The 27,739-nt window shown below is 46.3% G+C and overlaps 1 protein-coding gene across 2 annotated transcripts in view; it reads left to right on the top strand.

The window, feature by feature from the left end:
• LOC147724873 (microtubule-actin cross-linking factor 1, isoforms 6/7-like) overlaps nt 1–27,739 on the top strand; it is a 540,420-nt gene that overhangs the window by 409,946 nt on the left and 102,735 nt on the right. For both annotated transcript variants that reach the window (XM_086966403.1, XM_086966402.1), the window contains exons 26-27: nt 3,465–3,634; nt 27,381–27,540. In XM_086966403.1, the coding sequence (XP_086822529.1) occupies nt 3,465–3,634; nt 27,381–27,540 (330 nt within the window). The remainder of the gene's footprint in view (nt 1–3,464; nt 3,635–27,380; nt 27,541–27,739) is intronic.

The following is a 27,739-nucleotide window of genomic DNA, read 5'->3' as shown; positions in this document are numbered from 1 at the left end:
AACTCTGCCATTACAGATGATGAACTGCAAATCACCCCTCAAATGAAGCACCCAGTGCAATGGTAGATAAGAAAGAAAATGTCTTCAAAGGATAGTCATAAAAGTTTCTCACTACAGACTTATTCCTGTCAGGATAAGGTGCACCCATGCTGGATAGGGGTATCAATGGCTTATGGTTCAGAAAGGGGTCATACTGCCACATCCACATTCTGGAAGCCAGGGTTGCTAGGTTGGCCTCCAAAGAATTCCTTCCTGTGGTGCAGAATGCTCTTGCTATGGTTCGAACAGAGACTACTATCACCAAGTATTATATCTGCAAATAAGGGGAATCAAAATCGCTGCTGTTGTCAAAGGAAGCATAGTAGCTATGCACAAATGGCAAGAATGTTGGATTGTCACCAGAGCGTGTCCAAAGAGTGCCCAACGAAGTGGCAGATCGCCCAAGCATATAATACTCTAACTCTCACGAGTGGGAGTTAGACTATAGGCAACAAGTGTTTCAAAATTGTGACACTCCCCTATGGGACTTGTGTGCAACAGATCAAAACAAGAAGTGTCTCGGGTTTGCAAGCATATGGGTTTGGCAGTGATTAAAAAGGCATGCAACCAACACAAGGACAGACCCACATATCCATACCCTGTCAACTTATAGAACACATAAACAATGGTCCTGTGGGTCAAACTTTTTCCAAAGATCTTCCACCCCACTGGTACATGATCTGTTATGGGTGTGATAATTTATCAATAAATGCAACAATAGGCCCAAACTACAGTGCCAACGTGCCATATTATATACACAGCGCTGTGACATCAAAGTTGAAGAATCGGTCCAGGCAGCATAGGGTGCAGAAAGTGCTTCGTGAAAAAGAGCATATTTACATATATATATATGTATATCTGAATAACACAAGTTATCCACAGTTAGTCCCAACTTCAACATGAATGTATCAGTATTTTAAGTACTGTAGACTGGATAGCCCTGTGGGTATGTCGACGTTTCGACCCAATAGGGAGCTAATCCACGAGTCTCATCAGGACAGCGCCAACTGACTGATATCCTTAAACTGAAGCCACTATTAAATAGCACAAATGCAGGACCAAGGATTCAATCAAGGTACTGTTGTCATGAAGAGAAGGCTCTGGGCAGATGCAGTGGACCTTACGGCACAGGCACAATCTGTGTCGGGTAGGCACAAGACGTGCAAACACATCTATGTTTGCAGACATTTCTCCAAAGTCTGACCCAGTAACCATTGTGTATTTGTTCTATCTGTGATATGAAGGGGGCACCTTCTCAATAGGTTGGACAGAAACATTCCTGTACGCTTTCCCTCCAATTTCTCTGCTAACCAGAGTAGTGTGCAACAAGAAGAAACAGCACAAGATGATCCTGGTGACCCAAGTGAGAGACATCAAGTTTGGTTCTTGGAGTTATAGGACTTGTCTGTGCAAACTCTGATTCAATACAGGCCAGATGCCCGACTGTTTTCAAGCTGCAAGGATGAGTACTTGACTGCAACTCTCAATCACTTCAGCTAAAAGATTTGCTCCTCAGAGTACAGGCATTTGTCATTACCTGAAGTTTGGAAAATAATTTTAAGTGTGACTACAGCCCCTTCCATCATAAAAGCTGATAACCGGAAGTGAAACATTTAATTTTCTGGGTAGAAAAAAGAGACTGAATCCTCTGGAAATTTTCCTTCACCAATTTCTTCCACACCTTTTGCATGACCTGCTGGTAGATGAGGTCATCGGTCTATGGCTCAATTCCGGTGCGCTCTGGCTTCTTGACAAAAAGAAAAGGAACCTACAACTCATTTATTATTTAGGTAGTGTTTTGGACATGTGTTGTCCATCAAAACCTGTACTTGTTGTTGAGAGCTAAATGAATTGGTCTCAGTTGCATATTGGTATGGAGTCTGGTTTCCTTTTGAGATCAGGGTGCATTGAAGGGCAAGGTGTCCAGATTTCAACCTCATCTGGTCAAGGAGGAATATTTCACTAGCGTAGTCCAAGGTCACTGACAAACAAATTGCCTTTTAATTGTCTGTAGAACTGTGTCCACTCCCTGCCCATTGTAATTGCTGTGTGTGAAGCAGAGCATGAGGAACTAGAAGACTAAAAATGCCACAAGATCCAACAACCTCAGTACCGGTTTGGCTGTTTGACTTGGAGAGGTTGAAAACGGAGACGGCATGTCTGTGGCGTACAGAAGAGGAAACTGTTATCATCTGGCAAGTGTCTAGGGCTGTTATTGTTATTGGAGAGAATCAGAGATATTTAATTTCTCCTAATTGATGGAGAGTCTCAGTTGCAAAAGTCTGGTTAGGCCTTCCAAGTTCCTCACAGGTTCCCAAAAAGACCTTGCTTTTTGCAGTTATCCATTGAGATAGGTATAAACTTGGGTGGCTAAGCAGTGTAGACATTTCTTCACCACATCTATCACTACTGTAAATGCCCTAAGGGTTAGCCTAAATGGAAGAACTTGGAACTGTATATGTATGTCTCTGGTCACAGATCAGAGGCACATCGTCTTTTGAGGTCAAACAGGAATATGGAAGTAAGGGTCCAGTGAGTCCTGAGAAGCAACCAGTGAAGCAACTGAATGGCCGGCAGTATATGGAGAGGGGCCACTATCTTCAGCTTCTCTTTTTCTGACATTTGTTTAAGAATCTGAGTTTCAGAATCTGCATAACTCCTCTCCATTTGGAAATTAGGAAGTATCTTGAATCAAAGCCTTGTACCTTTACTAAGAGAGGAACAAACTCCACAACTCAGCAGCCTAGAAGAGTGAAGATTTTTCATCAAGACGGTCGCGGAGTAGGTGTGTGAACTGAAGCATGTTCTTTCAAAAATCCCATTGGGTAACTAAATGAAATCAGCCGAAAAACCCTATGGTCTGATACTCCACTCATGGAGAGAAACTAAGGAAGTCTCCCACCAAATGGTGACTCATTGTGCAGGACCTACTACCCAATCATGCTTATTGATTGTAGTTGAAGTGGATGAAGTGGAATGAGAAAGCTGCTTTGGGTGCTCAGAGGGTCATGCTTTGGGACCTACCAAAGCTCACCGTACAGCAGCCAATAATAGAAGCTGGTAAGCTTGATCCTCTCAGTGGAAGAGACATGCTCCTTGCATCAGCTTACATTTAAAAACACATGTAGGTCTCACCAGTGTGGGGATCGTTGTTGCCCGAATGGAATGCAGACATAAAAACAGGCTGAGCAATGGGTGCCTATTCCCTTTAAGGGTCCCTCCATAATGTGAAAGGATCTACAGTAGGAGGATAGTGATAGGCAGAATGGTTTTTTAATCTGATTTGCAATGTGTTCTTTTGTTTAGAAATGCAATTCTTTACTGTGTATGTAACCACAAACAATGCGTATCAGATCTTTGTCTTAATACAAGTCGGTGCAGTGTTCATCCATGTTCTAATTCTTTAACATCATCTCTACCCTTAGTCTTTTCAGAAAATCCTGCGGTCCAAGCGCCCCGTGTATGAAGCCACGGTGCGGAATGGGAGGTCACTCCGGGAGAAGGCTCAGCTGCCGGAGGATGGGCCAAGACTGGAGGAGCTTCTGGGAGCATTGAAGGAGAAGTGGGACTCAATAAGTGGGAGATCAGTGGAAAGGTGATCCAATTCCACACGTTAATATATCTTGTTGTGTCATTCTGCATACATACAGATAAGTCTCAAAAGCACTCTTGTTATGTGGTGTCTTGGTGATAGATTGAAGTCCCCGTGTGTCATCTTGTAGAATCTGGTTCTTGTGATATTGTATATCAAATGGAGTCCATGATGTTTAAATATGTTGCCAATGACCTGCTGCCCTGTATTGTCTATGTAGGTAAAGTTTAGCCTCAGGGAGTTGATGACTTGTTAAGGAATCTGGTATTGCCCTAGTAGTCTTGATATAACATCATTAGAACATTGGTTACCATGTTGTGTGTTCATGAGATTCCCTTCATAGAAGACTGGTGCCAATATTATAGAAACATTTCTTCTGTAGGACACTGATGCCAATTGTTATGTAGGTGTAATATCCTCCTAGTGTGCCGCACATGCCCTTGTTAGGTAACCTGGATGACAAGCTCACCATTGCTGGTAGCTCTCATTATACCTGCAGCCAGGACACCATCAGACTGGAGATGAGGAAGTGCAAAAGTGAAAAAATAAGGCAAAAGAGCTTCTCCATGTATGCACCCAGGATCTAGACTACATTCCTGTATCGACCAGGACTGCCTCGACCCAGCTCTAATTTTGCAAAGCGCTGGAGACACACCTAAAGAACTTTTCAACACAATAGCAACACTATGAGAAACAGATACTCCTACAATCATACATTGACCACCATCTTAGCCTTTGACCCTGTGCAGAGTTCGGCAGCCTTTCACATAGCTTTGTGCTATCTAAGTAACACATCCATGCAAACATAGGGCAATAGTACTGTGCTATGTAGACATTGGTGCCCATGCTCTGCAACCTATATTGGGTAATAATGTGTGTAGGATTCACGTGCTATTATAGACCCTCAGTAGGTCATTGGTGCTCATAAGGGGTCGCCCTCATTAGGACACTAGTATCATGGTGTGTAGTTACTCTATATATTCAGGCAGACTCTTAATTGCCTTGATATTTTTGATTGTAGTATTCAAGACAGTGCCTCAAAAAGCCACCAAATTCTAAGTTAAGTTGAATTCTGCTAGCACGGGTCATGACGTTCCCCTGGGGGGGAACTGGCCACTTTTGTCCCTCTCATATGCCTTGATGTTGTTCTGATATCAGTTTGGTATATCATGTGCACCATATCTATTTGCCTACAGATTGTCCTAATATGAGACCGGCAGGCCTTTCCTATGATACTTACACCTACCTTATGTTCTTTAATGTTGTGTGAGTATGCATTCTGTATGGAATTGAACTTGTCTACCCTTTGGCTAGAGGTAGGTCCTCTGGTTTGCTGCTAAAAACCCATTTGCGCTCTGCCAGCTTCTCCCATATTTTTTACCTTGATCCTGTTCAGGCAACTGGAGGTTAAATGTCAGTAACTGTACAGTAACAAAGTGTTTCCTTGCCCAAATCAAAATGAGCTATCAATTGAAATCCTTAATGACAATCCTGCTATCATTGTCAACTCCCTGCAAATTTATGAGGTTTTTCAGTCATTCAAAAGACCCTCGTCCCAAGGCTATAAAATAAAGCTGCCTTTTACTGCTTCGCCTTGAAAACAACACTATGTACAGGCCGTGTGACAAACATCGCACCTGTTGGCAATTTAACAGTAATGGCTAGTTTTCCAGAGAACCGTGCTGGCTCTCAGCCAACTCCAAAACCAACCAGAGATCAATAAAAGCTCAGCGGCCTCTTAGTCTGTTTTCTGACACAAATATCTGAGATGAAACTGACTGTGCCAGTTTTTCCAATATTCTTGTCCTTGACATGATTCAAGCTTTGTAGTCTCTTGACCGGTCAGTTCGGCAGAGTAACCCTTGTAACCTCTGATAGCTAGCTTTCTTCGGTGATAGTGAACATTTAATTCACTGCATGTTCCTCAACTTGTGAGTACCATCAGGTGCCATAATGGATCCAGAAACTCTTGAAACTAGTTATTTTTCTCCACAGTAGGTAACATTGTGTGGTGCTGTGTTAGACACGTACCAGCTCTAATGAGAGGTTGGGGTGACTATCTTCACACACTGACATCAGTTCCCTTTATTTCCGTGTATTCTGACATGAATAAGGTGCTCCATCAAACCCTATCAACCTGACAAAATTTCTTCCCTTGAAAATTATCCATAGTGCAAGGACATGTCCCCTCCAAAAAATACAGAGTTTAAACCATCAGTTGTCTGTAACAGACTCCTACGATGCCCAACACTGTTGTCTCGGTTCCCGGCATGACTCTGTGTCATATGACGCAGATGATAATCAAGAAGGCCATCTATGGCCTTGAAGCCAAGCTTGCCAATGCAGAACTTTAGCAGAAGTCGAAGAAGGTCTAATCTTGGTCGAAGGTTTGAACATGCACTCAATCCCGGCTCCATTCTTGCAAACGTTAATCATTGAAGTCTTGGAGTTCAGGTAAGTCTACAAAATCAAAGAAACAGGTTTCCATCAGCCCACCACTCATCAGTATCTCAGTTGCCTCCAGGCCACAGAATCATTCTTCTCGTTCAGATAGATTCCGCAAATTATTCCGATGTGCGCCAACTTTTCCGGGCCATTGACGACACCTCAACAGTTAGGGTACTAAAACTGAACATTGAATAAATTATATTTGATACCTCACTGGATCCCCCTGGAGCTTATTTGGTCCTTAAGTATCAGAGCTGGCCATTATTTGGATTACTGCAAGCAGATCAGTCACCGATGTCGACTGAGCCACTGGACTTTGCTTCGAAGCTGGCCCATCTCCGAGCCTGGCTTCGCTGACTTTAGCTCTGTTGTGATTTCCGAGGCCATGGTTGCAACCCTGAGTCTCAACTCCAAAACAGAGCCTATCGTTGTATCGACTTAGAAGCCCTTGCAAATGATCCATCTGTACTGCTAGTCTGACCCAAAAAACCCCAACCTCATGCAGATAATGAGAATGGCGATAATACTCCTTACAATGATAAACTTATTTTTAGATCCGCAAGATGCCAGAGGGTTGGACACTTCACCAGGTATTGATCTGTCTTCCACTCATCAGTCTATATCAACAGAGGAGTCTGCCTCTTTCACAACAATGATCAGCATCAATAAAGACCAATGTTTTAATTTAGGGGCTTGAGACACAGTACCCACAGCTGTAGCATTGAGCTAAAGTGCCTGGAGGTCATTTGGTTCTTATCCAGGGGTTACAATATTTCAGGAACACTGTTTTACTGACGATGATCTTCTGTTCTCTATACTTAGAAAACAAGTAAACTGAGTTAGCTGATATCTAGTACATGACCTTAGCCCCCTGCATTCCTCTTTTGGCATCACAAATGTAATGTACCTGCACAGATGACAGATGCTTTCTCCTGTCTGCAGATGTCCATTTCACATTAACAAGCTCTGAAAGCCTCATTTAGTTGGTTAACATTTAGACATCCCAGGCTGTGTTGTCACCTATGTGACGTAGCCCCTTCCCTACTCGACTTACTCGGCCCCATTAGTATAATTTGACATCAGTGTTTTTTTTAATATGATAATAAAGTGATATGGTGCACCCGGAAATATAGCAATCCACAAATTCTCAGCTGTATTTCAAAAATAATGTTCTTCTTCCTTTGATTCATAGTCATAGCAATTATTTGCCTATACACATGGACATCCAGCCAACGCCTTTTGTTAAATGATTTTCAACTTCGTCAGGGCTTAAAAATATTCATATGCTTCATACTCTCAGTGCAGAGATATTTTAGAATCAATCCAAGAAATTCATAGGTTAAATTGGATGAATGTTACACTTAGATAAACCCCATATCATGGGAAGGATCCATCAGACAGACTAATTTGTCTTGTCCAATAATATAATGGGAAATAGTATCTCCCTTGTGATACTTTTGGTACCTTAGTCGTTATCTTACTCAGAATGCCAGGCTTGCTACCAGAACCTTCTGGTGGAAGAATACAATTATTTTTTAAATATAACAGAGAATTTGTGGACTACTATATTTTCAGGTACACCATTCCACATTTTAACTAATTCAATTTCTGCTGGGCAGTGGCACCGAATGACGGCAGGTACCGGAAAAGAAGTGCACTGGGCCATAATAGAATGGAACTTTATGTGAGGTACAGTTCCTCGCGTCCGCCATTTGTGTTTTTAGTTGCTTATACTTCAGTTTTTCTTATCTGAGTCTGGTAATACTGGGCACACTCGCCAACTGTTAACAATGTAAATCCATCTCCCCACATGTTACACATGGCTATCAGACTTCACCACAAGGGTCATTACAAATATGTTGACCTTTACAAAGCATTTGAGTACCAAACATGGATATACAATGCATGCCTTCACCAAGCTTTGCACGTTATAAAGTCTGATATTCATATATATTTATATGTGTATATATATATATATATATATCACCTTCCAGTTATTTTTTTGTATCTTTTCTAGCGGCAAAACAATACATTATTTGAATTGGAAAAACACTATACGCGCCGAAATATTGATCATTATAACAATGGAAACCCATTCTCAGGAGCTCTTTAACAGTCATCAGGATTTTCCATTTGATGAAGTTTTGACACACAATGGAATCTTTGTATATTGCCCATATGTTGAGGACAGAATGTGGTATGAAACATTGAAACGCAAGGACTTGAATTTAGTATTGTGTATATATATGAGATGTTATTATTTGCCAGTTAATGTATCTGCATAATCAAATTGTTGCATATTTGTATAGTTGAACAACTTTGCGTATTTGAACGTATAATGTTTGCACAAGATTTGGCTGCTGAGCATTTGCACTTTATAATGTGTATATATATTCAATGTTTTATTGTGTAAATTAATGTATTTGTACAGTTAATATGCTGCGTATTTGCACAGTTAACAATTTTGCGTATTTGCACTTGTAGTATGTTTACATCAATGGCTGCTAAGCATTTGCACTTTATATAAATAATTCCTTGCATTAGCTGTTAAAAGCCATACCACAGTCCCTGGAATCGTGGGAAGATTTTCAATTGATTGTTTTTTAATGTCATGCAAAAACTTCCAACTTGGCTCCGTTTCAAAATGGCCGAACCATTAATCACGTACAATGTAAATGGGTTTCTGCCTTAGTCCTCTTTTTAGTTCAATGCAACTGTAGGGGATTTTTGGCGCGTTTAATCAATCAACCAATGTATTTAAATCATTCATGTACCGCTTACCCGCTGACAGTGAGCAAGGGCGTTCACGCCCGAAACGCGTCTGTTTGGCAGTGTGTTGCACCTCTGCACGTTATATGCAATAAAGGACGAAGAAATATCCTAAGAAAGTCTGGCTGTGGATTTATCCATCTGTGTCTGCGCACTGGGTTTGTTGTGGAAGCGCCGCATCAATTTTCCGGTTGGAATTCATATATATATATATATATATATATATATTTCCGATAGAGACTTCTAACAGCAGATCACTCCCTCAGTAAATATTCCCAGGCATCAGACAGGATTCAGAACCTGATGCAAGTGGCCTGTGCACATGTGATAAATAAAAGCAGAGCAAATACTGCAAGTCTAGAGTACAAGTATACAAATACACAACTATCACAGTAGTCCAATGTTGCATTTGTTGTCTGTTTAATGCCGATCAGATGACCAGCCAACACGTGTTTCATCAGGGTATTGTGCAGCATGTTACCCCCTAATAAAAACAGTTCAAACCGTGTCATGCCTGTAACTGACAGATGTTGGTTACTGCCACCTATGACTTTCTCTGGTACCTTGGCCCTAAACACGACTCAAAGTTGTACAACTGCTGTGCCAACATGAATAGGAAGGCCATTCGGTATCGAGAGGCCAAGCTTGTCGTAGCTGAACTCAGTAAGTTGAAGACCTAGTCTTGGTCAAAGATTCTAGTGCAGACTTGCTCTTGCTCTCAAGGTTGCTCCCATGACTGGTTGTTGTTGAGGCCATGGGGCTCAGGTAAGTCTTAAAAAAATTCCACAAAAACATACAATCCAAGCATGGATCTCATTCATCCCCCATACTCCTGTTCATTTGGATTTGATCGATGCTCCAGGCACCTCCAGGCCACAAAGGTCAACCTCTGCACACGGACCCAACTCTAGCCCCAAACCAGCCCAATCCCCAATGGATCGCAATGCCACAAAAACTCTGAGCTTCATCTGGCCTTGGATACATTATTTGGTGCCTCAGCCGCTCCCTTTGGAGCGCTTTCGCACCTCATGGATCTGAGATGGATGCATGTCGGTTTACTGCCCCCCGCCTGCCCCCGGTGCTCATTGCTTCTCTGGACCTCCACCCAACGCAAGCCCCTCTTTTGAATCTGGCCCCGTCACTGATGCCAGACATGGATCCAAAATGAATCCCCCACTTAGACCACTGCGTTATGTCCACTCAGAATCAGACAACACCACATGACGATATTGTGGATGATCAGGGTGAAGCTTATTACGATGATGGGGACATTTATGAAGACCTACAGGATGCCAGTAGTCTAGACTCCTCCCCAGTCATTTTCCTGTCCTCCCCTAACCAGGCTATAGCAACAGGGGACTCAGTCTTATTTTCAACAGTGATCAGAAGAGCAGTGGAAGTCTTACACATCATCTTGCCAACTGCAGAGATCAAAACTAATGTGCTTACTGAAGTCCTCCACCCCGCACAAACAAACCAGGAACTTATTCTGTCCTTCAATGAGGCATTGACGGATGTGCTGGTAGGCACCTGGGCAAAGCCAGTATTCTGCCCCCAGTCAATAGGCCAGTGGCAAGGTGGTTTAGACCTTCTCCAGGGGAACCAGATTTTCTAATTCAACATCCCACCTGGAGAGTTTACAAGTGCAATCTTCCTCCAGCCGACTAAACCCAAATGTCTTGCCAATGACTCCCCAGATAGAGATTCAAAGCAAATGGAAACATTTGTCAAACACATGTTTACAGCCTTGCCCTACTTCCGTGAATATATCTTTTCCCCTGGGCAGGTTTTCGCATGCACTGTGGGAGAAAGTGGCAGAGGTTTTGCCAGCTGTCTCAGATGAATTTCGAGTCACATTACAGCATCTAATATTGGACGGTCTGAATGCCACAAAATGCACCATCAGTTTGGGCCTTGACACAGCCAACTGTCTGGGTTGGGCAGTTGTCACCAGTGTGGTGCGAAGGCGCCATGCCTGGATGCACTCCCAGGCTTTTCTTCAGACGTCTAGCAATCCCTAATGGTCATGCCATTCAACTGTTCTCACCAGCCCCAAAAGTGGTTTAAAGAAAGCAAGGCTGTAGCTTGTTCTCTATGCCTAGCTCAACCTGTGTGCCAGTTTCCCCAGAACACTTGCTCCTTTTGAGGCATTGGATGGGGTTACCAGCAGAGGCACCAATACAGGCCTCCGCAGCACCAAGTCCCCCAAACCCTTTTGAGGTAGAGGCAGGGGAACAGGGCACCAATATCCAGGCTCCCAGGGACAACGCTCTACCTGATCCTCACTCATCCCCCAACCTCCTCCTGAATTCAACTCAAAACCCCTTTAATTTGCTCTTGGTGCCACATGATTGCTCAGTAGGAGCTCGAGTCACCTTTTACCTCCCAAGCTTGAGATGCATCTTGCCTTTGATGAATGGCTGCTCCAGATCGTAGAACATAGTTACTCTTACTGTCCATCCCCTGACATGTCACCCATACCACGACGCATCCCGGAGGGCCACTTTTACGTACTCCATGGAGATGTTCTGGCTCTCTTGGCCAAGAGAGCAGTAGAGAGGGTGCCAACAGCAGAGTTCAAGACTGGTTGCTACTCCTGTTTTTTTCCGGTGCTGAAAAAGGATGGAGGCCTGCGTCCCATCCTAGAGCTTTCCCCTCAAAATGTCTTCCTTCAGAAGGACAAGTTCAAATTACGCACCGTGGCGTAAGTTCTGTCTGCCCTCGATCCAGGAGACTGGATGGTGGAGCTCACCTGGCAGGACGTTTAGATTCACATCACTGTTTGTCAGTTCAACAGGCTCTATATGCATTTCCAGGTAGGCCTTGAGCGCTTTTAGTTCTCACTCTTGGACTGATCAGCGCACCTCAGATGGTAGCAAAGGTAGCCCTGGCTGTTCTCTTGAGAGGGACAAAGAGCATCAGCATCTATGATAGATGGATCTGTGTATGAGGCAAACACTAGTTTTCAGCAAAAGACAGGTTCTGCAGGGTGGCTATGCTCTACCTCTTTTAGTAAACCGATATTACTCCAGCCTTCCTGATTCATCACTCGCGTGCTGACACTGTTAATGCAGGCAAAGCAGCATAGTCCCATCTCACCCTGTACTGTCTCTCCTGACAGGGAAAGTAAGAAAATGGTCAGTTTTGTAATGTATATCTACACTGCCAGTGACTTCCTTCAAGGCTGCCAACACGCTGCCCACAGTGGGCTGTTGTGATTGGTAAGTGAGGGCAGACATGGCACTGTTTTTAAATATTCTCCCAGATGACAAAAATCAGGAAGTGAAAGACATCCTAGAAAAGGGAGAAAGCATTGGTGAGAGTAATTAATGGGGCAATGGATACAGCTACTACAGATTTCAGGTAAATGGTAGAAGCTGCTGTTCTAAGGTGCCACGGTTGGCTCCTTTCACCTGCTGATGAACAGCACTTTGATGCAATATGGATGACTTCTCCATGCCATAAAAAGGACACAGACACCACTGTATCTCTGGGCGTCTTCAGAGCAGAAGGCAGACTCCCTTCAGGGGTGCAAGATGCAGGGGTATGCAATCCTTTAGAGGACGTTTTCAGCTACATAAGTACCTTTCGCATCACCTTAACAGCAGGCTTATTTCCACCAACCTTATTACCCAACCCCAACAATGATCAGCATCATCCTTTTCATGTGGCAATAAGCAACCCCTTAAGCAAGACAAAAGTAAATCTAACCAAGACTCATTGCAAAGGCACTGACAAACTGCAGTCCCCAGCTCCTTCCAGTGTGCCACCCCCTCACCCTTCACCCAGTTCAGTGAGAGGAAGAATCTCTGCTTTCTTAGGTTGTTGGGAACAGATTTCATTGGATTAGTGAGTCTTACTTGTGGTCCATTATGATTACACACTCAAATTCCTACAAAGACCCTCCAACCTACTCTAACTCACAAACCTCCCATCAATATCTGTGAGTAATGCAAGAGGGGTTTCTTTCCATGACTGCCAGCAGGGCAATAGCACCCGTCCCCTAATCTCGGAATAATTCAGGTTTCTTTTACAAATATTTCAGGACTGCCAACTCTCTGGTTATGACGACTAGTGACCCAATACATCTGGTTTTTACCGGATGACCATGTAGGTGGACATGGACCCATAATTCAAGCTTCTACCAGATGGCAAGAGAAAAGCCCTGGCTATTTTCAGTGAGGAACAAAGAGCCTCAGCAGCCATGATAGATGGATCTATGCATGTGGCGAACACTAGTATTTACGAAAAGACAGGTTCTACAGGGTAGCTATGCTCTACCTCATTTAGTAACAAGTATTTGCAATTCTATAAGTCTCGCATTTACAAGAGTTTGAGCCTAGTGGCATTGTAAATAACAATGCCTTTTATTTATGTTTTAGTTTTTAAAACCTAAATGGAAGGCATTGTCATTTATAATGCCGACAGCTTAAACTTGCGTAAATGCGAGACCTATTGCATTGCAAATGCTTGTTTTTCTTTGCATTGGCAAAGTTAGGAGGGTATGCTTTTATATATGAAGTGCTGTATTTGTGCGTACGATACACAAGTAAACATAATTTGTTCGTGTCTATGATTACATGTGCTGGCTTTGCTAATGCTTGTTTTAGGTGTAACGGGGAACAGGAATTACAATACTTTGCGGAATTCCCGGTTAGTATTCATTTAACCATTGTTTTTCCTCTCCATATGGTCGATGTTTTCTTAATCTGTGAAAGATAACATAACATTGTGGCATTCTAATGTCATTTTAACTTATGATAAGCACAACTCTGTCTGTCAGCAGTTTCCAAAACTATAGAATACATGAGCAATTTTCAGAGCAAATATTAATGGAAGGCAAGAGAAACTATTCGACATTTCTGCAGCCACCCACCAGGTGGCAATATTTCCTCATGATTGGAAATACAGTGTCAAGTAGACGAGTTCAGTGAGTTTTTAGTACGGCTAATTCCGCGTTGGTGGTATTTTGGTGTATTATTGTTGCCTTACGTTTATTCTTGGGGAGGAAGAGGAGTTTAGGTTTTGTGTAATAAATTTGAGGGTTTTTCTTGTCACTGCTACATAAGTTTGAATAATGTAATGCCCTCAAGGAAGCCATGATGGAAAGAAAATGTGCTGTAATTGCTTTCTGCTTTTCAAAGGATGACTGCTAAAATGTGCATCGGTCTCCTTTCACGTAAACCTGATTTGTGGCGTGGTTTCATTGTTAAATGTTCTCCAAGCAGCAAAATGTAATCCGGAGAATATTATCTGATGCTATAACATAACAAGCTGTCGCCATTGCGCAAAGGCAGCCGCTTGTTTAGATTTGCATTGCACTTTCACTTTACAATAGCTGCCACCCTACACAGCACTTGTGGGGTTGGCCGGCAGCTATTATTAAAGTGAAAGCGCAATTCAAATCTAAACAAGTGGCTGCCTTTGCCAAAATAGTGTTTACCGACTAATGAAGGAGACTGTGTAACGCCGCAAGTAAAAGTTCCAGTGCTGATGAGTAGTCCCAAAAGGAGGCAGGGCGGTAACAAGGAGGGACGAAGAAGCCTCATTATCAATCGAAAGCCAGCATTTACCATGGACGATGACGCCAGCCAATGACAAATATGGGCCGGGCTTCCACTCTACTACTAAAACATACCCGACTTCAGCATGCCTCGCAGAGCGAGCCGTGCATGCGCTGCAACGCTAGGCTCGACCTAAAAAGGTGCAAGAGTGTATTTTAGAAGACGTGGCTGAAGCTCTGCAATCAATTGAATTAGATGTGGATATGATTGATACCCTGCAGAATTAGCACTATTGGCAACAGGCGCCCTTTTGGGGCGAAAGTGGCAGAGAGGTTTCCTCCTGCAGAGGTGGTTTACAACCATGCCACTTTCCACAACAACCCACACAATAGACCCATTATAGGCAGCTATACGCCCCCCACCACTATCTGTCTGACCTCCTATTCAAGGCTGCAGACTAGAAGGAAGACCTCTACTGGGCAGTATGACCAATCTAGTTTTAATGCTCCTAGCCCCAATTCTTAATTTCCACCTTCTCTCCCTCCAGGCCTGGTGGATGGCAGAAGTTCAGCTTGTTATGTGAAGTGAGGAACTATCCCTCCAACTGGTTGGTCTTTGACTATATACTACATGGTTGCACACTTTTATTTGTTCAAAGACCCCTGCAAGTTTTGTAGGCAGAGATACTGTCTATGCTCAAGGCAGAGGTCCTAGTGTCTGTTTACACACCCGATCAAGGCACAAGATTTACTCTAGCTTCTTCCTCATAAAGAGAACACATTTGGAGAATGGCATCCAATGCTAGATCTTCGGCTGCTCAAGTATCTGAAAAACAATCAGTGTGAATGGTAACATTGCAGGAAGGTCGGTAGCTGCTGCACAAAGGAAAATATATGACTTTGCTCGACCTTCAGGGCATGTATATCTATGTTCAGATACATCCGAACCATCGCATCTACTTTACATTCGAAGTAACCTGTGGTGCTAGCAATTCAAGGTCCTGTGCTGTGTGTGCCTATGTTGGCTCTAAGGATTTTTACGACATGCATGGCCCCAGTAGCTGCCTCCATGCATCAGCAGTGGCACCAAGTTCTGCCTCATTTGGATGATGGGTTAGTCGAGGGAAAGACCTTTCCCATGGCCGAGGAATCCATGAAGAAGTGATGAAAGCTGTTTAGCAAGTTTGGGTTCTCACTCGATGTGGCCCAGAGCATCTATCCAATTCATGGGCACCATCTTGCACATCAAAGCAGGGAAATATCTTCCATCAGAAGAAATGATTTCAAGGCTTACAATCCTTTTGTAGCAAATACAAGCCCCCATGTCCTCCTGCACACAGCTGATCTCCTATTGCAGGTTGTGAATGGATCATCTACAATAGGAGTTTGGTGCTAAATAGCAACAGGTGTCTAGATCCTTTAGTGGGACTCAGGTTTCAAACAAGATCAAGATAGCTGTGGCATGGTGAATAAAATGAATCCATCTTACACAGAAGTGCATTTACAACCTCTAACTGTATGGTTTGTTAGGACCACATATGCATCTTTGGTGAATAAGGTGCTCATAATCAGGAGCTGAAAGAAGGATGTCCCTGGTCACCCAGGAGAAGGATCTTCACATCAATATCTTGAACTCATGGCGATCTGAAGTGATGAGCTGCATTCATTCCTTGTAATGCTGGAGGGGTCACCAGTGTTAGTGAGGCAGACAACAGCACCTCCTTGTTTTACATAAACCAACACAGTGGCACATTTTCTACAGTGCTCTGGGAGGACGCCCAACACCTTTGGGATTGAGCGATACAGCACAGAGACTCACTAGCAGAAAGAATCTCCCAGGAGTTGTGATCACGTAGGTGGAAATGATTAGCGGAACCTCAACCACCTGCTACTAATGGGAGTTACATCAAGATTTGATAAACATGAACGTTTGACAGTGGGGGCATCAGGAACCGTACCCTTTTGCCACCCCCATCATACGAGGAGTGTTGGTATGTTGCCAGCAGGCCATGGTATCCAGAACAGAGGTGAGATGCACTTATGATATCATGATCCAGGATTATTGCATACATCCATAGAGTACTCAGCTGGTCTAAGAGAGAACCCTGATGGCCGGGCAGCCCCTGCCTGGCCCAACCTTTACCAGCTTATTGATCTCCTGCATCTACTGGAAGCTCTTTCCATACCCCTGAGATGACACCAGGATGGATTTTTTTGTCCAGAGAGAACAGTTTGATTTGTCACCCTAAACTTTTACTCCTCCAGATTGCAGGGTGTTTCTAACCCAAGCTCCATAGACAACTAAAACGACCAAGCCACATGGAAACGCTGCAATATCTACTTAAATCGGAAAGGTCTGCATCTCATCACAGGCTCAGTCAAGGCTGAAATATGCTACTCTCTGTGTCCACTTTGCCGCTTTATAATTATAGACGTAGCACTCCTGTCAACTCAGATAATTAGGAAATTCCTAAAGGGGATGTTGACAGTTTTCCCACCAGTAGGCGCTTCATCTCTCTAATGCAAATTAAATACTGTTCTTGGCCAACTTACAAAGGAACCATTTGAGCCAATACACACAGCAGCACAGCAGACATATAATTTGGGCCATGGAAGACTGTGTTACTCTTAGTACTCATCTTTGCTTTAAGAGTGACATTCAAGTTTCACTTTTTTGCCCCAATGCCCAATTCATTCCAGAAAAGTTCAAATGGCTTTTTAATTTGGTCGCTGCACTCCTTAGAAGTATGCACATGTTCAAAGTTCTACATTTACAGCACCACGTTCTTTCCACGACTTTTTGTTGCTTAAAGCGAACTTCAGTAAGGCTGACCATTGTCAAAAGTGGGTGAAAGCTAGGTGGACTTTGGCGGCGTGTGCATTTTGTCGCACAAACTATGGTCATCCCTTAAAATCTGCAGTGTAAGACCATTTCACAGGGGTAGTAATCATCCCAGCAGTACTATACGCTACCGTCCCTTTTTTGTAAACAAATGCAGAGCAGCACTGTGGAAGAGCTGGCACATATTTACGAGACCTTACTGCTTAGATACAGACTCAAGAAACAAATCAGCAGTAGGCCAAGCTGTGCTACACCGTCTCTTTTATTAAGCTGAGCTTCTTTACGAATTTGATTTTACCATTTCATGTATAATTTATTGCATTAATTCCTGCAAAAATGAATTATGTGGATACTGCATGCTGTTCTGATTCAGGCATGTGAATCTATGAAATATTCAATGCTGGAGAAGAAATAAGTTACTTCTCTGTAACTGCAGAGCTCTAGCATTGGTATTTTCTCACAGATTCACATAAGGACCTCTTTGTTCATTGACTGTAATAGTAGTATGCTGTCAAACAATGCTACAGAAATCTGAACCGTGGAAATCTCTGGGGAAATTAGTGGTTAGGGTGCTCTCATCTCATTGCATGAAGTTCGGGTCTTCTTTCAGGTGAGTAGACTACAAAAGTGATTGTTGTATTTTCTTTAGGATTTTCTTGATACTGCTAATAAAATACCACTGTACACAACGGGGAATGATTCAAGCCTAAGAAACTACGAAAGATGCCAACGTTGGAAAACTGTAGTTACAGGTAAGTAACTTGTTTGCTTTTCTTCATTAAATGATGAAAATGTGTGTGATAGGCAGTGAGAAATATTCTGAAGGTTCTCCATTATGACCTTCTGCTAATTTAAGATGAAACTAAGTATCATTCACGTAGATGTTGTAGCCCATCTCGCGAGTCTCCATAATGTTGGTGAGGGTGGGTATTAACCATTGAATAGCATTGCTGACGGAGCCAAGCCTTTGGGAACCCACCACATGTTGTCTAATGTGGAGCGGAATTAACCCAATATAACATTGTGAGAAAGCTTTTGTAAGAATGACGCACACCATGATAACACTGATACAGTAATGCCAATCTTCTCAAAAGTTGCTGGCAATTGGTAGTCTAGAATGCAGCCAAAAGGTCTAATAGAAACAAGGTGCAATGGATTCCTGAGTGGTATCTATTGGATAGTCATTCACTGATATTTAGGGATATAGTTTATGTGCCTGTTAGGTTGAAGCTTGACTGTAAGTCACTTAATACACCATTTGACTCCAAATGTAAGTGCAGTTGACAGATGAGCTTTACCTTTTCTAATGCCCTAGAAACAGATTATAGGCCAGAGATTTGTCTGTAGTGAAAATAATGATCGGGTCTGTAGAGGACTTCCGTAGGATGGGGGGACGATAGCACATTTGAGGGCCTAAGGCATGGTGCCATAGGAACAGGAATAGTTAATTAGCTTGGTAATGAGTGGTGCAAGTGCAATGAGACTCAAGTAACATTATCTTCAAGCATCCCAGGATAGGGAGGCAATTCTTTAAACAATACAATTTTACTTGTGACAGGAACTATGATTACTTTGAACACAAACAGAGACTCTGTGAACACGCAAACGAGGGGTTGCGTTTGTACATGCTGGTGAGCACTGCTCTTTGGATCTGAAAGAAACACGTTAGTGTTAGATTCCTTACCTTAGAATATCCCCAGGCGTCAGTCTGGATCCGGAAACTTTTGCGTAGCAGTACCCCTGCGCGTCGGTAGGCGTCGTCTGCAGGCGTCCCCTGCGGCTCCGCGTCCGTCGTCGGCGTCGTGCGCCGTGATGACGTCGCTGGAGTATATAGACGCCGCCTCCGCGCGCTGACGTCAGTTCTTCTTTTTTCCGCGCCAGTGGACGCAGATCTGAAGAGCAGTACTCCGGTCTTTTGACCAAGTTTTTCGTTGTTATTTCTCTAATTGTGCCTGATAGGATGCCTGGGTTCAAGCACTGTGATGACTGTGAGCGCACGATGTCGGTCACAGACCATCACCGCCTCTGTCTCCGGTGTCTGGGCCCCGACCATGACGTGGACTCCTGTGTCGACTGCCGGGCCCTCACCAACAAGGCTAGGCGGGAGCGGTCCCGCAAGCTGCTGGAGCTCCGGGTGTCGGCCCCACGTCGGGACCGGGAGCGGTCCCGGTCCGGCCGGAGGTCGAGAGAGCGTTCGAGGGAGCGGTCGCGGAGCCGCGCCGAGCGTTCCGGAAGTCGACACCACTCGTCAGGCTCATCAGGTAAGAAGCACAAGAAGTCGGGGCGTCGTCATCGTACCTCCGACTCCCCCCGACGCTCGCGCGATGCGGCCGGGGGCTCGGGTGACCCCAACCCCGCGGCTCCGCGAGAGTCGCCGGCGCGGCCTGCCTCATACCCTCCGGTCCCTGGGCATGGCGCGACGCCTGAGGAGATCGAGGCGTTCCTCATGGCCATGAGGGCGCTCGCTTCTCCGACGGGGCCTACGGCGCCTTCGGGAACAGTGCTACCGTCTGGGGGCCCTGGCGGTTTGGGTGTCCCTGCCTCGGCGCCGTCGGGTGCTCCGGCCCCGGCGCCGCCGACGGCTCCGACCCCGGCGCCGCAAGGGCCTTCGGGATCGGCGCCGGCTGGTCTTCCGGCCTCCCCGGCGCCGTTACCATCGGGGTTACCCCCGACGCCGCCCCCGCGCGGTGCCGGTTCTCCGTTGCCGGCTCCGGCCGGCGGCGGGGTTCCGGCGCCGGCTCTGGGCGGCGCCGTCCCCTTACCTTCACCGACGCTGGACGCGGCGCCGGACGGGCGTCGCTCGACGCCGGTCCCGGCGCCGATGGGGCCCATGAACCCCGAGGAGCCGGTCTACATCGTTGACTCCGAATACGGAGAAGATGAAGAGTTCGGTGAGGGTTGGGAGGGGTCCGAGGACCCTCTGTCACGCGAGTGCCAGTATGACCCGGACTGGACAGGTGACTTGGGGGATGCCAGTGGTCTGGACGACTCTCCTAACCCTGGTTTGATCTCTCCTCCTTCCGTGGCATCGGTGGAGGGAGCTGCCTATTCTGTGGTGCTGATGAGGGCTGCCAAGGCCTTACACCTTGAGCTCCCCGTTGCGGCCGTGAGGCCTAACATCCTCACCGAGGTCTTCAAACCGCAGTCATGCCCACAGGAGCCACTGCTGCCGTTTAATGAAGCCTTGTCAGACGTTCTGTTGGGCACGTGGTCCAGGCCCGCTTCAGGTGCGCCTGTTGATCGGAACGTGGCCAGGCGCCACCGTCCTTGTCCGGACGACCCCAAGTTCCTGTCTACCCACCCCACTCCTGAGAGTCTGGTGATCCAGGCCTCGACCTCCCAGTCCGCATTCCCGTCGGCCCCGCCCGACCGGGAATACAAGAGGTATGACCAATTTGGCAAGAAGGTCTTCTCGTCCATTAGTTTGGGCCTGCGGTCTTGCAACACCGCTTGCCTCTTGGGCCGCTACACCCACTCTGTGTGGGATACGGTCGCGGAACTGCTGCCAGAATGCCCCATGGAGGTGCGGGCAAAACTCGGTCAAGCTGTGGCTGAGGGCCGGGATGCAGCGAAATATTCGATACGGTGTGGTCTTGATACGACCGACTCGCTGGGCAGGGCTATGTCAACGACGGTGGCGATTCGTCGCCACGCCTGGCTGAGATCCGCCAATTTTTCGGCTGATGTCCAGAATACCTTGATGGACATGCCGTTTGATGGCTGTCACCTGTTCGGTGACAAGGCGGACCACGCGCTGGAACGCTTCAAGGACTCCAGGGTCACGGCCAAGTCCTTGGGTCTCTCGACCCAGCGTCAGCAAACGGGTTCGTTTCGTCCCTTTCGTGGCCAAGGAAGGGGCGCCCCCTCACGTGTTGCCAGCCACGCGCCGCAACAATCCTTTCAACGCGGTGGCGGCCGTGGAAACCGCCGTGGTGGCGGTCGGGGACAACGGCGGGGTCAGACCACACCTTCCCCCGCAGCATCTACCCCTAAATCCTCCTAGTCCTTGCTTTCGGCCCCATGTGACGCCAGTGGGTGGCAGGGTTCGCCATCACCACGCTCACTGGCGCACGATCACTTCGGACAGGTGGGTGCTGCAAATCGTCCGAAGGGGCTACTCCCTCCCCTTCGAGACCTCTCCTCCAGCCATGCCACCGCAGAACCACCGTGTGTCGGGGGACCACTTGACACTTCTGCAGGAGGAAGTTACGGCCCTCTTGGCCAAGGGGGCCATCGAGCGCGTTCCTGGGCCAGAAGTAGGGCGTGGTTGCTATTCCCACTACTTTCTGGTGCCCAAGAAGGACAAGGGGGGCCTACGTCCTATCTTGGATCTAAGGAACGTCAACGGCTTCCTCCGGAAGGAGAAGTTCAAGATGTTGACGTTAGCTCAGGTCTTGGCTGCTCTAGACCCACAAGACTGGATGGTAGCGTTGGACTTGCAGGACGCCTATTTTCACATTCCCGTCCTGCCGGCCCACCGGCGTTACCTGCGGTTCACGGTAGGCCTGGAGCACTTTCAGTTTATCGTGCTCCCCTTCGGCCTTACCAGCGCCCCACGGGTGTTCACAAAGGTGATGGCGGTGGTCGCAGCCCATCTGCGCAGGTTGGGGGTTTCAGTCTTCCCCTACCTAGACGACTGGTTGTTGAAGGCGGGCTCGCCCCAGACAGTCGTCCACCACCTTCAGATGGCGGCAGACCTCTTGCACGACCTGGGGTTCTCCATCAATGTGCCGAAATCACACCTGTGTCCCTCTCAAAAGCTCCTTTTCATCGGAGCGGTTCTGGACTCGGCGCAGTTTCGGGTTTATCCTCCGGAACGGCGGGTTCGGGATATTCAGGCTTTGATTCCCATCTTTCAGCCGCTATCCCGAGTTCCGGTCAGGTTGACGCTGCGGCTGTTGGGACTGATGGCTTCCTGCATCCTTCTGGTGCATCACGCCCGGTGGCGGATGCGGGCTCTGCAGTGGGACCTGAAGTTTCAGTGGGCACAGCATCAGGGCAACTTGTCCGACCACGTCTTGATCTCGGAGGGCACTGCGAGACAACTGCAGTGGTGGCTTACGGACCGCGATTGGGTCAGGGGCAAGTCCCTCTCCCTTCCCCAACCGGAGCACGTTGTCGTGACGGACGCGTCCCTCCAGGGCTGGGGTGGCCACTTGGGAGAGGCAGAGATCAGAGGCATCTGGTCTCCGGCGGAGTCCCGGCTCCATATCAATCTGTTGGAGCTGCGGGCGATTCGTCTGGCACTGAAGGCATTCCTCCCCTTTGTCAACGGGAGTGTAGTGCAGGTGTTCACCGACAACACCACCGCCATGTGGTACTGCAACAAACAGGGCGGAGTGGGGTCGTGGACCCTTTGCCAGGAGGCTCTGCGCCTCTGGCAATGGCTGGAACGTCAGGGCGTGACTCTGACGGTTCAACACCTGGCAGGTTCTCTGAACGCCAGGGCGGACGAACTCAGCCGTCGGTGCTCGATGGATCACGAATGGCGTCTGAACTCGGACGTGGCGCAAGGCATCTTTCTGCAATGGGGAGAGCCTTGGTTAGATCTATTCGCCACAGAAGAGAACGCGCAATGTCATCAGTTCTGCGCGTTGGAGTTTCCAAGACGGCACTCGCACGGCGACGCCTTTCGGCGCGAGTGGAGTTGCGGTCTGTTATACGCCTTTCCGCCTATACCACTTCTGCCCAGAGTGCTGAAGAAGATCAGGCGCGACCGGGCCCAAGTTATCCTTGTGGCTCCGGACTGGGCTCGAAGGTACTGGTATCCCGAGCTACTCAGCATGTCAGTCGGTCCCCCGATCCGCCTGCCCCTTCAGGAGGACCTTCTGTCGCAGCAGCAGGGGACGGTCCTCCACCCGAACCTGTCCAGTCTCCACCTCCATGCTTGGAGATTGAGCGGCGGCAGTTGAGGCCATTTGACTTGCCTCCTGAAGTCTGTGATGTTATTCTGGCAGCCAGGCGTCCCTCCACTAAGTCGGTATACGCCTGTCGGTGGAACAGATTTGTGGCATGGTGCACAGCAAAGGCTGTGGATCCTCTTTCTGCCCCTCTTTCGGAGGTTCTTCTGTTTCTTCTTTCTCTTGCCCAGCAGGGCTCTGCTCTGGGCACTATCAATGGCTACCTTTCTGCCCTTTCAGCCTTTTTGAGGCTTCCTGATCAGCCTTCTTTGTTCAAATCCCCGATTGTAACTCGATTCTTGAAAGGCATCACTCACATGTTTCCACCTGTTCCGTTTGTGATGCCTCAGTGGGATTTGAACCTGGTTCTAACTTTCCTGATGTGTGCTCCCTTTGAGCCCCTTCATTCTTGCCCTCTCCGTCTCCTGACTTTAAAGACGGCTTTCCTGGTTGCCATCACCTCTGCCAGGAGGGTGAGTGAGCTCCAGGCTCTTTCTGTCCAACCTCCTTTCCTGTCCATTCATCCTGACAAGGTGGTTCTGAGGACTAGACCTTCTTTCCTGCCCAAGGTTGTTTCGGCCTTTCACATCGGGCAGTCCATCACCCTCCCTTCCTTCTTCCTGCCTCCGCATCCTTCAAAGGATGAAGAGCGGCTCCATCGTCTGGACCCAAAACGTGCGCTTTCATTTTACATGGATCGCACACGCCAGTTCCGGGTGGATGACCAACTGTTTGTTGGCTACGTGGGTGCGAAGAAGGGACGGGCGGTTTGTAAACGAACCATCTCTCGATGGGTCGTCCTCTGCATCAAAGCGTGCTACTCTTTGGCTCGGAAGGAGCCTCCTGTTGGGCTGAGGGCCCATTCCACTCGGGCCACGGCGGCTACTACTGCCCTGGGCCAGGGAGTCCCCTTGCAGGACATTTGCCTGGCGGCTACGTGGGCCTCGCTGCACACCTTTGCGAGGCACTACTGCCTGGACAGTCAAGTCCGGAGGGATGGCTTCTTTGGCCGTTCTGTCCTCCAGGACTTTCTGGTGTAGTTTTGTATTGGTTCGCAGACCCACCACCGGGGTTGGTATTGCTGGGGTATGTATTCTAAGGTAAGGAATCTAACACTAACGTGTTTCTTTCAGATGAACAAGTTACTTACCTTCGGTAACGATATATCTGTAAGAAACATTAGTTAGTGTTAGATTCCTTACCGAACCCACCCATCCTCCCCGTTCTGCGAACTGATACCTAGGGTTAAGGTCATCCCTTTCAGGGCCCTAGTTTTACATGGCACCAGTGTTGGTTCTCTCATGGCTCTGCGTCTCCTGGCGCGGAAAAGCTGTGTGCAAAGAACTGAAGTCAGCTCGCGGAGGCGGCGTCTATATACTCCAGCGACGTCATCACGGCGCACGACGCCGAAGACGGACGCGGAGCCGCAGGGGACGCCTGCAGACGACGCCTACTGACGCGCGGGGTACTGCTACGCAAAAGTTTCCGGATCCAGACTGACGCCTGGGGATATTCTAAGGTAAGGAATCTAACACTAACTAATGTTTCTTACAGATATATCGTTACCGAAGGTAAGTAACTTGTTCATCTAAGAGCTCTTATTTCTTGGTTTTATGGGATCAATTTGCTGAGACAGAACAGGGGGTTATCTCAAAGACTTGTTAAGTCATCAGGTGATTTGACGCTGGGCAGCATTTCCCTAAATATTCAAACAGTTTATTGGTTGGATTTGCCGCATCAGCAATTCGGTCCTGGAATAATTTTACTTTTGCTCTGGTATATACTGATTTGTAGAATCTGTAATCCATATAGCAAGTGGTACAAACAGTGATAGTTTAGATTTATTCCAGCATCATACTAGCATTGTGCCCTGGCATTTCAATCAGTGGATTAGATCAGTGAACCATAGGTTGTTTGTGGGATTCAAGTGGCCGGGTGGAAGCGGAAGCCAGAGTCTCAAGAGCAGTGTTTGCCTCCAGTTTCTGGTGCACACAGATGTCTTCTGGTGTTTTCAGGTGGAAATTGGTAACATCACGACACAATTGTGTAAAACCCCTTGGATATATTTTATTCCATCATCACCATGTGGTGCTTTATTCCAAGTCAAAGGACTATTTAGTCCTTTGGTAGAACTCACTTTCAATAGCTAAGCTGTGGTCAGACCAGGAAAGCTTATCTTTAAGGTGAAACTACAGAATCAACAAGGCAGTAATCTTTCAAGTGTGTTGGTTCATTGGCCTGTTTGATGAAGACAAGAGTTGCCATGCCTTCAGTGATGCTCTTGTTGGAATAATTGTTTTCCCAGCTGTTCAGGCACCATGGTTGAAGGCTCCATTTGGAGATGGATAATTTATAAATTGTATATATTGTACAAAGTCAGGGAGATCAGATGGGAAGTTAATAATGCATTTTTAGGCAAACAATAAGGTGGGCTGATTAGTGGACATTTGGATAACCTCTTCGATAGCCGGATTCAAAGGAGCAATAGGATGGGTGTGATATCTTTTTGAGAAAGATATATCTGGGTAAGTCACAGCACCCTCTCCGCCCCAGCCTAGGTCCCTAATTTTACTATGGATTTTTTAGTTAAGTTCGATGAGTTTTGGTATATCCAGCTCAGAGGAGGCATTGGGAAATGTCTTGGTGGTAGGCAGTAAGTTATAAACATGTTTTAAGCTTGATCATCGATGTCCTAGGTATTTTTGATAGTAGGTTTTGTGTTGAGAAGGGTGCCAACTACTATGTTGGCAGAATATGAGAATGAGTAAATTTCTTTAAAGGTATCTCCAGCAATATGTAGGCAGTACTCTGGAGACTGTCAAGAAGGATATTTTGTCAGACGCTATGTGCAGAAGTGGGATGCTGGAGTCAAAATATGATGAGGCCTTGAATACTTGGCTTGATCTGCAAGAGTTGGATTTCAGGGGTCTGGTCGGAAAATGCCTGGAGGATAGATTATGACCAGGATCACTGGTGCAAGGTTATCAAAGAGAGGAATAGTGTTGGCTAAGGTGAGATTTGACAGTGCTATTTTTGCGATATCAGCAATAGAGACTGCTTTCAGATAGTTAATGTTCATGCATGAGAATGAGTTGCAGAAGTTTTCTGTTAGCTTGCAGAAGGTATGTCCGCCATTCATAAGAATGGCCTAGTTTGTCTTGGTCGTTATAAATAATTGTTATAGATTTTTATAGTAAACAAGTTACTACATGTTTTTGATGGTGAAATGTGTTTCCGGCTGCTATAAATCATTTATATTGACTAGACTGGTTAAACAAGTTGGAGGGTCTTTTCGCTGTGACAAGATGTTGTGTGGAAAACATGAGGTCTACAGTGATTATGCAATAATTGAGGCTGAAGTAGCAGTCTGCGATAAATGTCTCCAGAAGAGCCACACTCACGTTAGCTTAGAATTTCTCTGAGCATTATTTCAATGTTGTAGTTGTGGGATTGGTCATTTCATAGTTGACTGTGCTGTACTCGATTGACAGTTTCCGCAGACTCGCGAGAAATAATGTGGATAATTCTGGTCTGTGGTTCACAATAAGGTGTTACTCAATGAGTATTCACTTTGGGTACGATCAGCCCAACTATCTATTTTCTGAAAGGTGTCACTCGTAGAATGATCTCAAGGCTGGAGAGTAGACCAGGATTCCCAAAACTATGTATCTTAGAGTGTTGGTTTCAAAATTGCAAACATACATACCCAACAGGACTTTGCTTTAGCTCCTGTCTTTAAGGTGTTGGATACAGATTCTGAAAAGATCCTGCTGGGCCAGAGGTCTTTAATGGGAAAGGAAGAAGCCAGGATTATGGCTTGGCCAGGATATGCACATAAGAGAAGGTTAAATCACTAATATGCGAAAGGCAGCAAAGTGTGCTGCCTCAGGTTGAAAGCTGAGAGTACAGTGATCACAGTGCTATCAGAAGTGGTTCTTGTGATGAGTATGGCGAAGAGAAGAAGACCCATGTGAGATTTAGATATACATTAAATCAAAATAATGTGAGACTTCTTCATTTAAAGTGTTCTACAGTGACATAGAAGCCATTATAAACAGGATATGTTTTCCAGTTTAAGGTGGCTTTGCTGAATGGTACTTATGAATTTGTCATGGCAGACTTAAATTTGCTGCAAATAAGGGATATTTAAAAAAACATTTGAAAATGGGCTAAAAAACTTCTGATTCCACAGAACTGCAATCGATAATTTGGAGTGCCACTCAGACTGATTATTTGTTTTCTCGCAGTGTGAGTTAAAAGAATTTAAAATCTAATTCTTCGTTCCAGGCAGCACAAATTGGAAGAAGCCTTGCTGTTTTCTGGCAAATTCACGGATGCTCTTCAAGCCCTCATGGACTGGCTGTATGGAGCTGAGCCACAGTTGTCTGAAGAGATGCCTGTTGGAGGTGACCGTGACATGGTGAACGACCTCTTGGATAAACACAAGGTAAGACCCTCAACTGGGTCTACAGTATGAATCTGCAATAGGTCCTCGTTTGATGGGAGATGTTGCTCCATAGTTGGAATATCACCCCCCTCCCCCCGTGCAAATGTGAGAAGGAACCATTCCTTCTATTGAGCGGAACCATTCTTTCTGTTGAGCTAATGTGACAGGAAAGTATACCTCTTCATTTGGAATATCATAC

This window comes from Lissotriton vulgaris, chromosome 4_1 (assembly GCF_964263255.1).
Source record: "Lissotriton vulgaris chromosome 4_1, aLisVul1.2, whole genome shotgun sequence".
NCBI lineage: Eukaryota > Metazoa > Chordata > Amphibia > Caudata > Salamandridae > Lissotriton > Lissotriton vulgaris.
The sequence above is the reverse complement of the archived record's forward strand: the minus strand, read 5'-3'. Positions and strand labels throughout refer to the sequence as shown.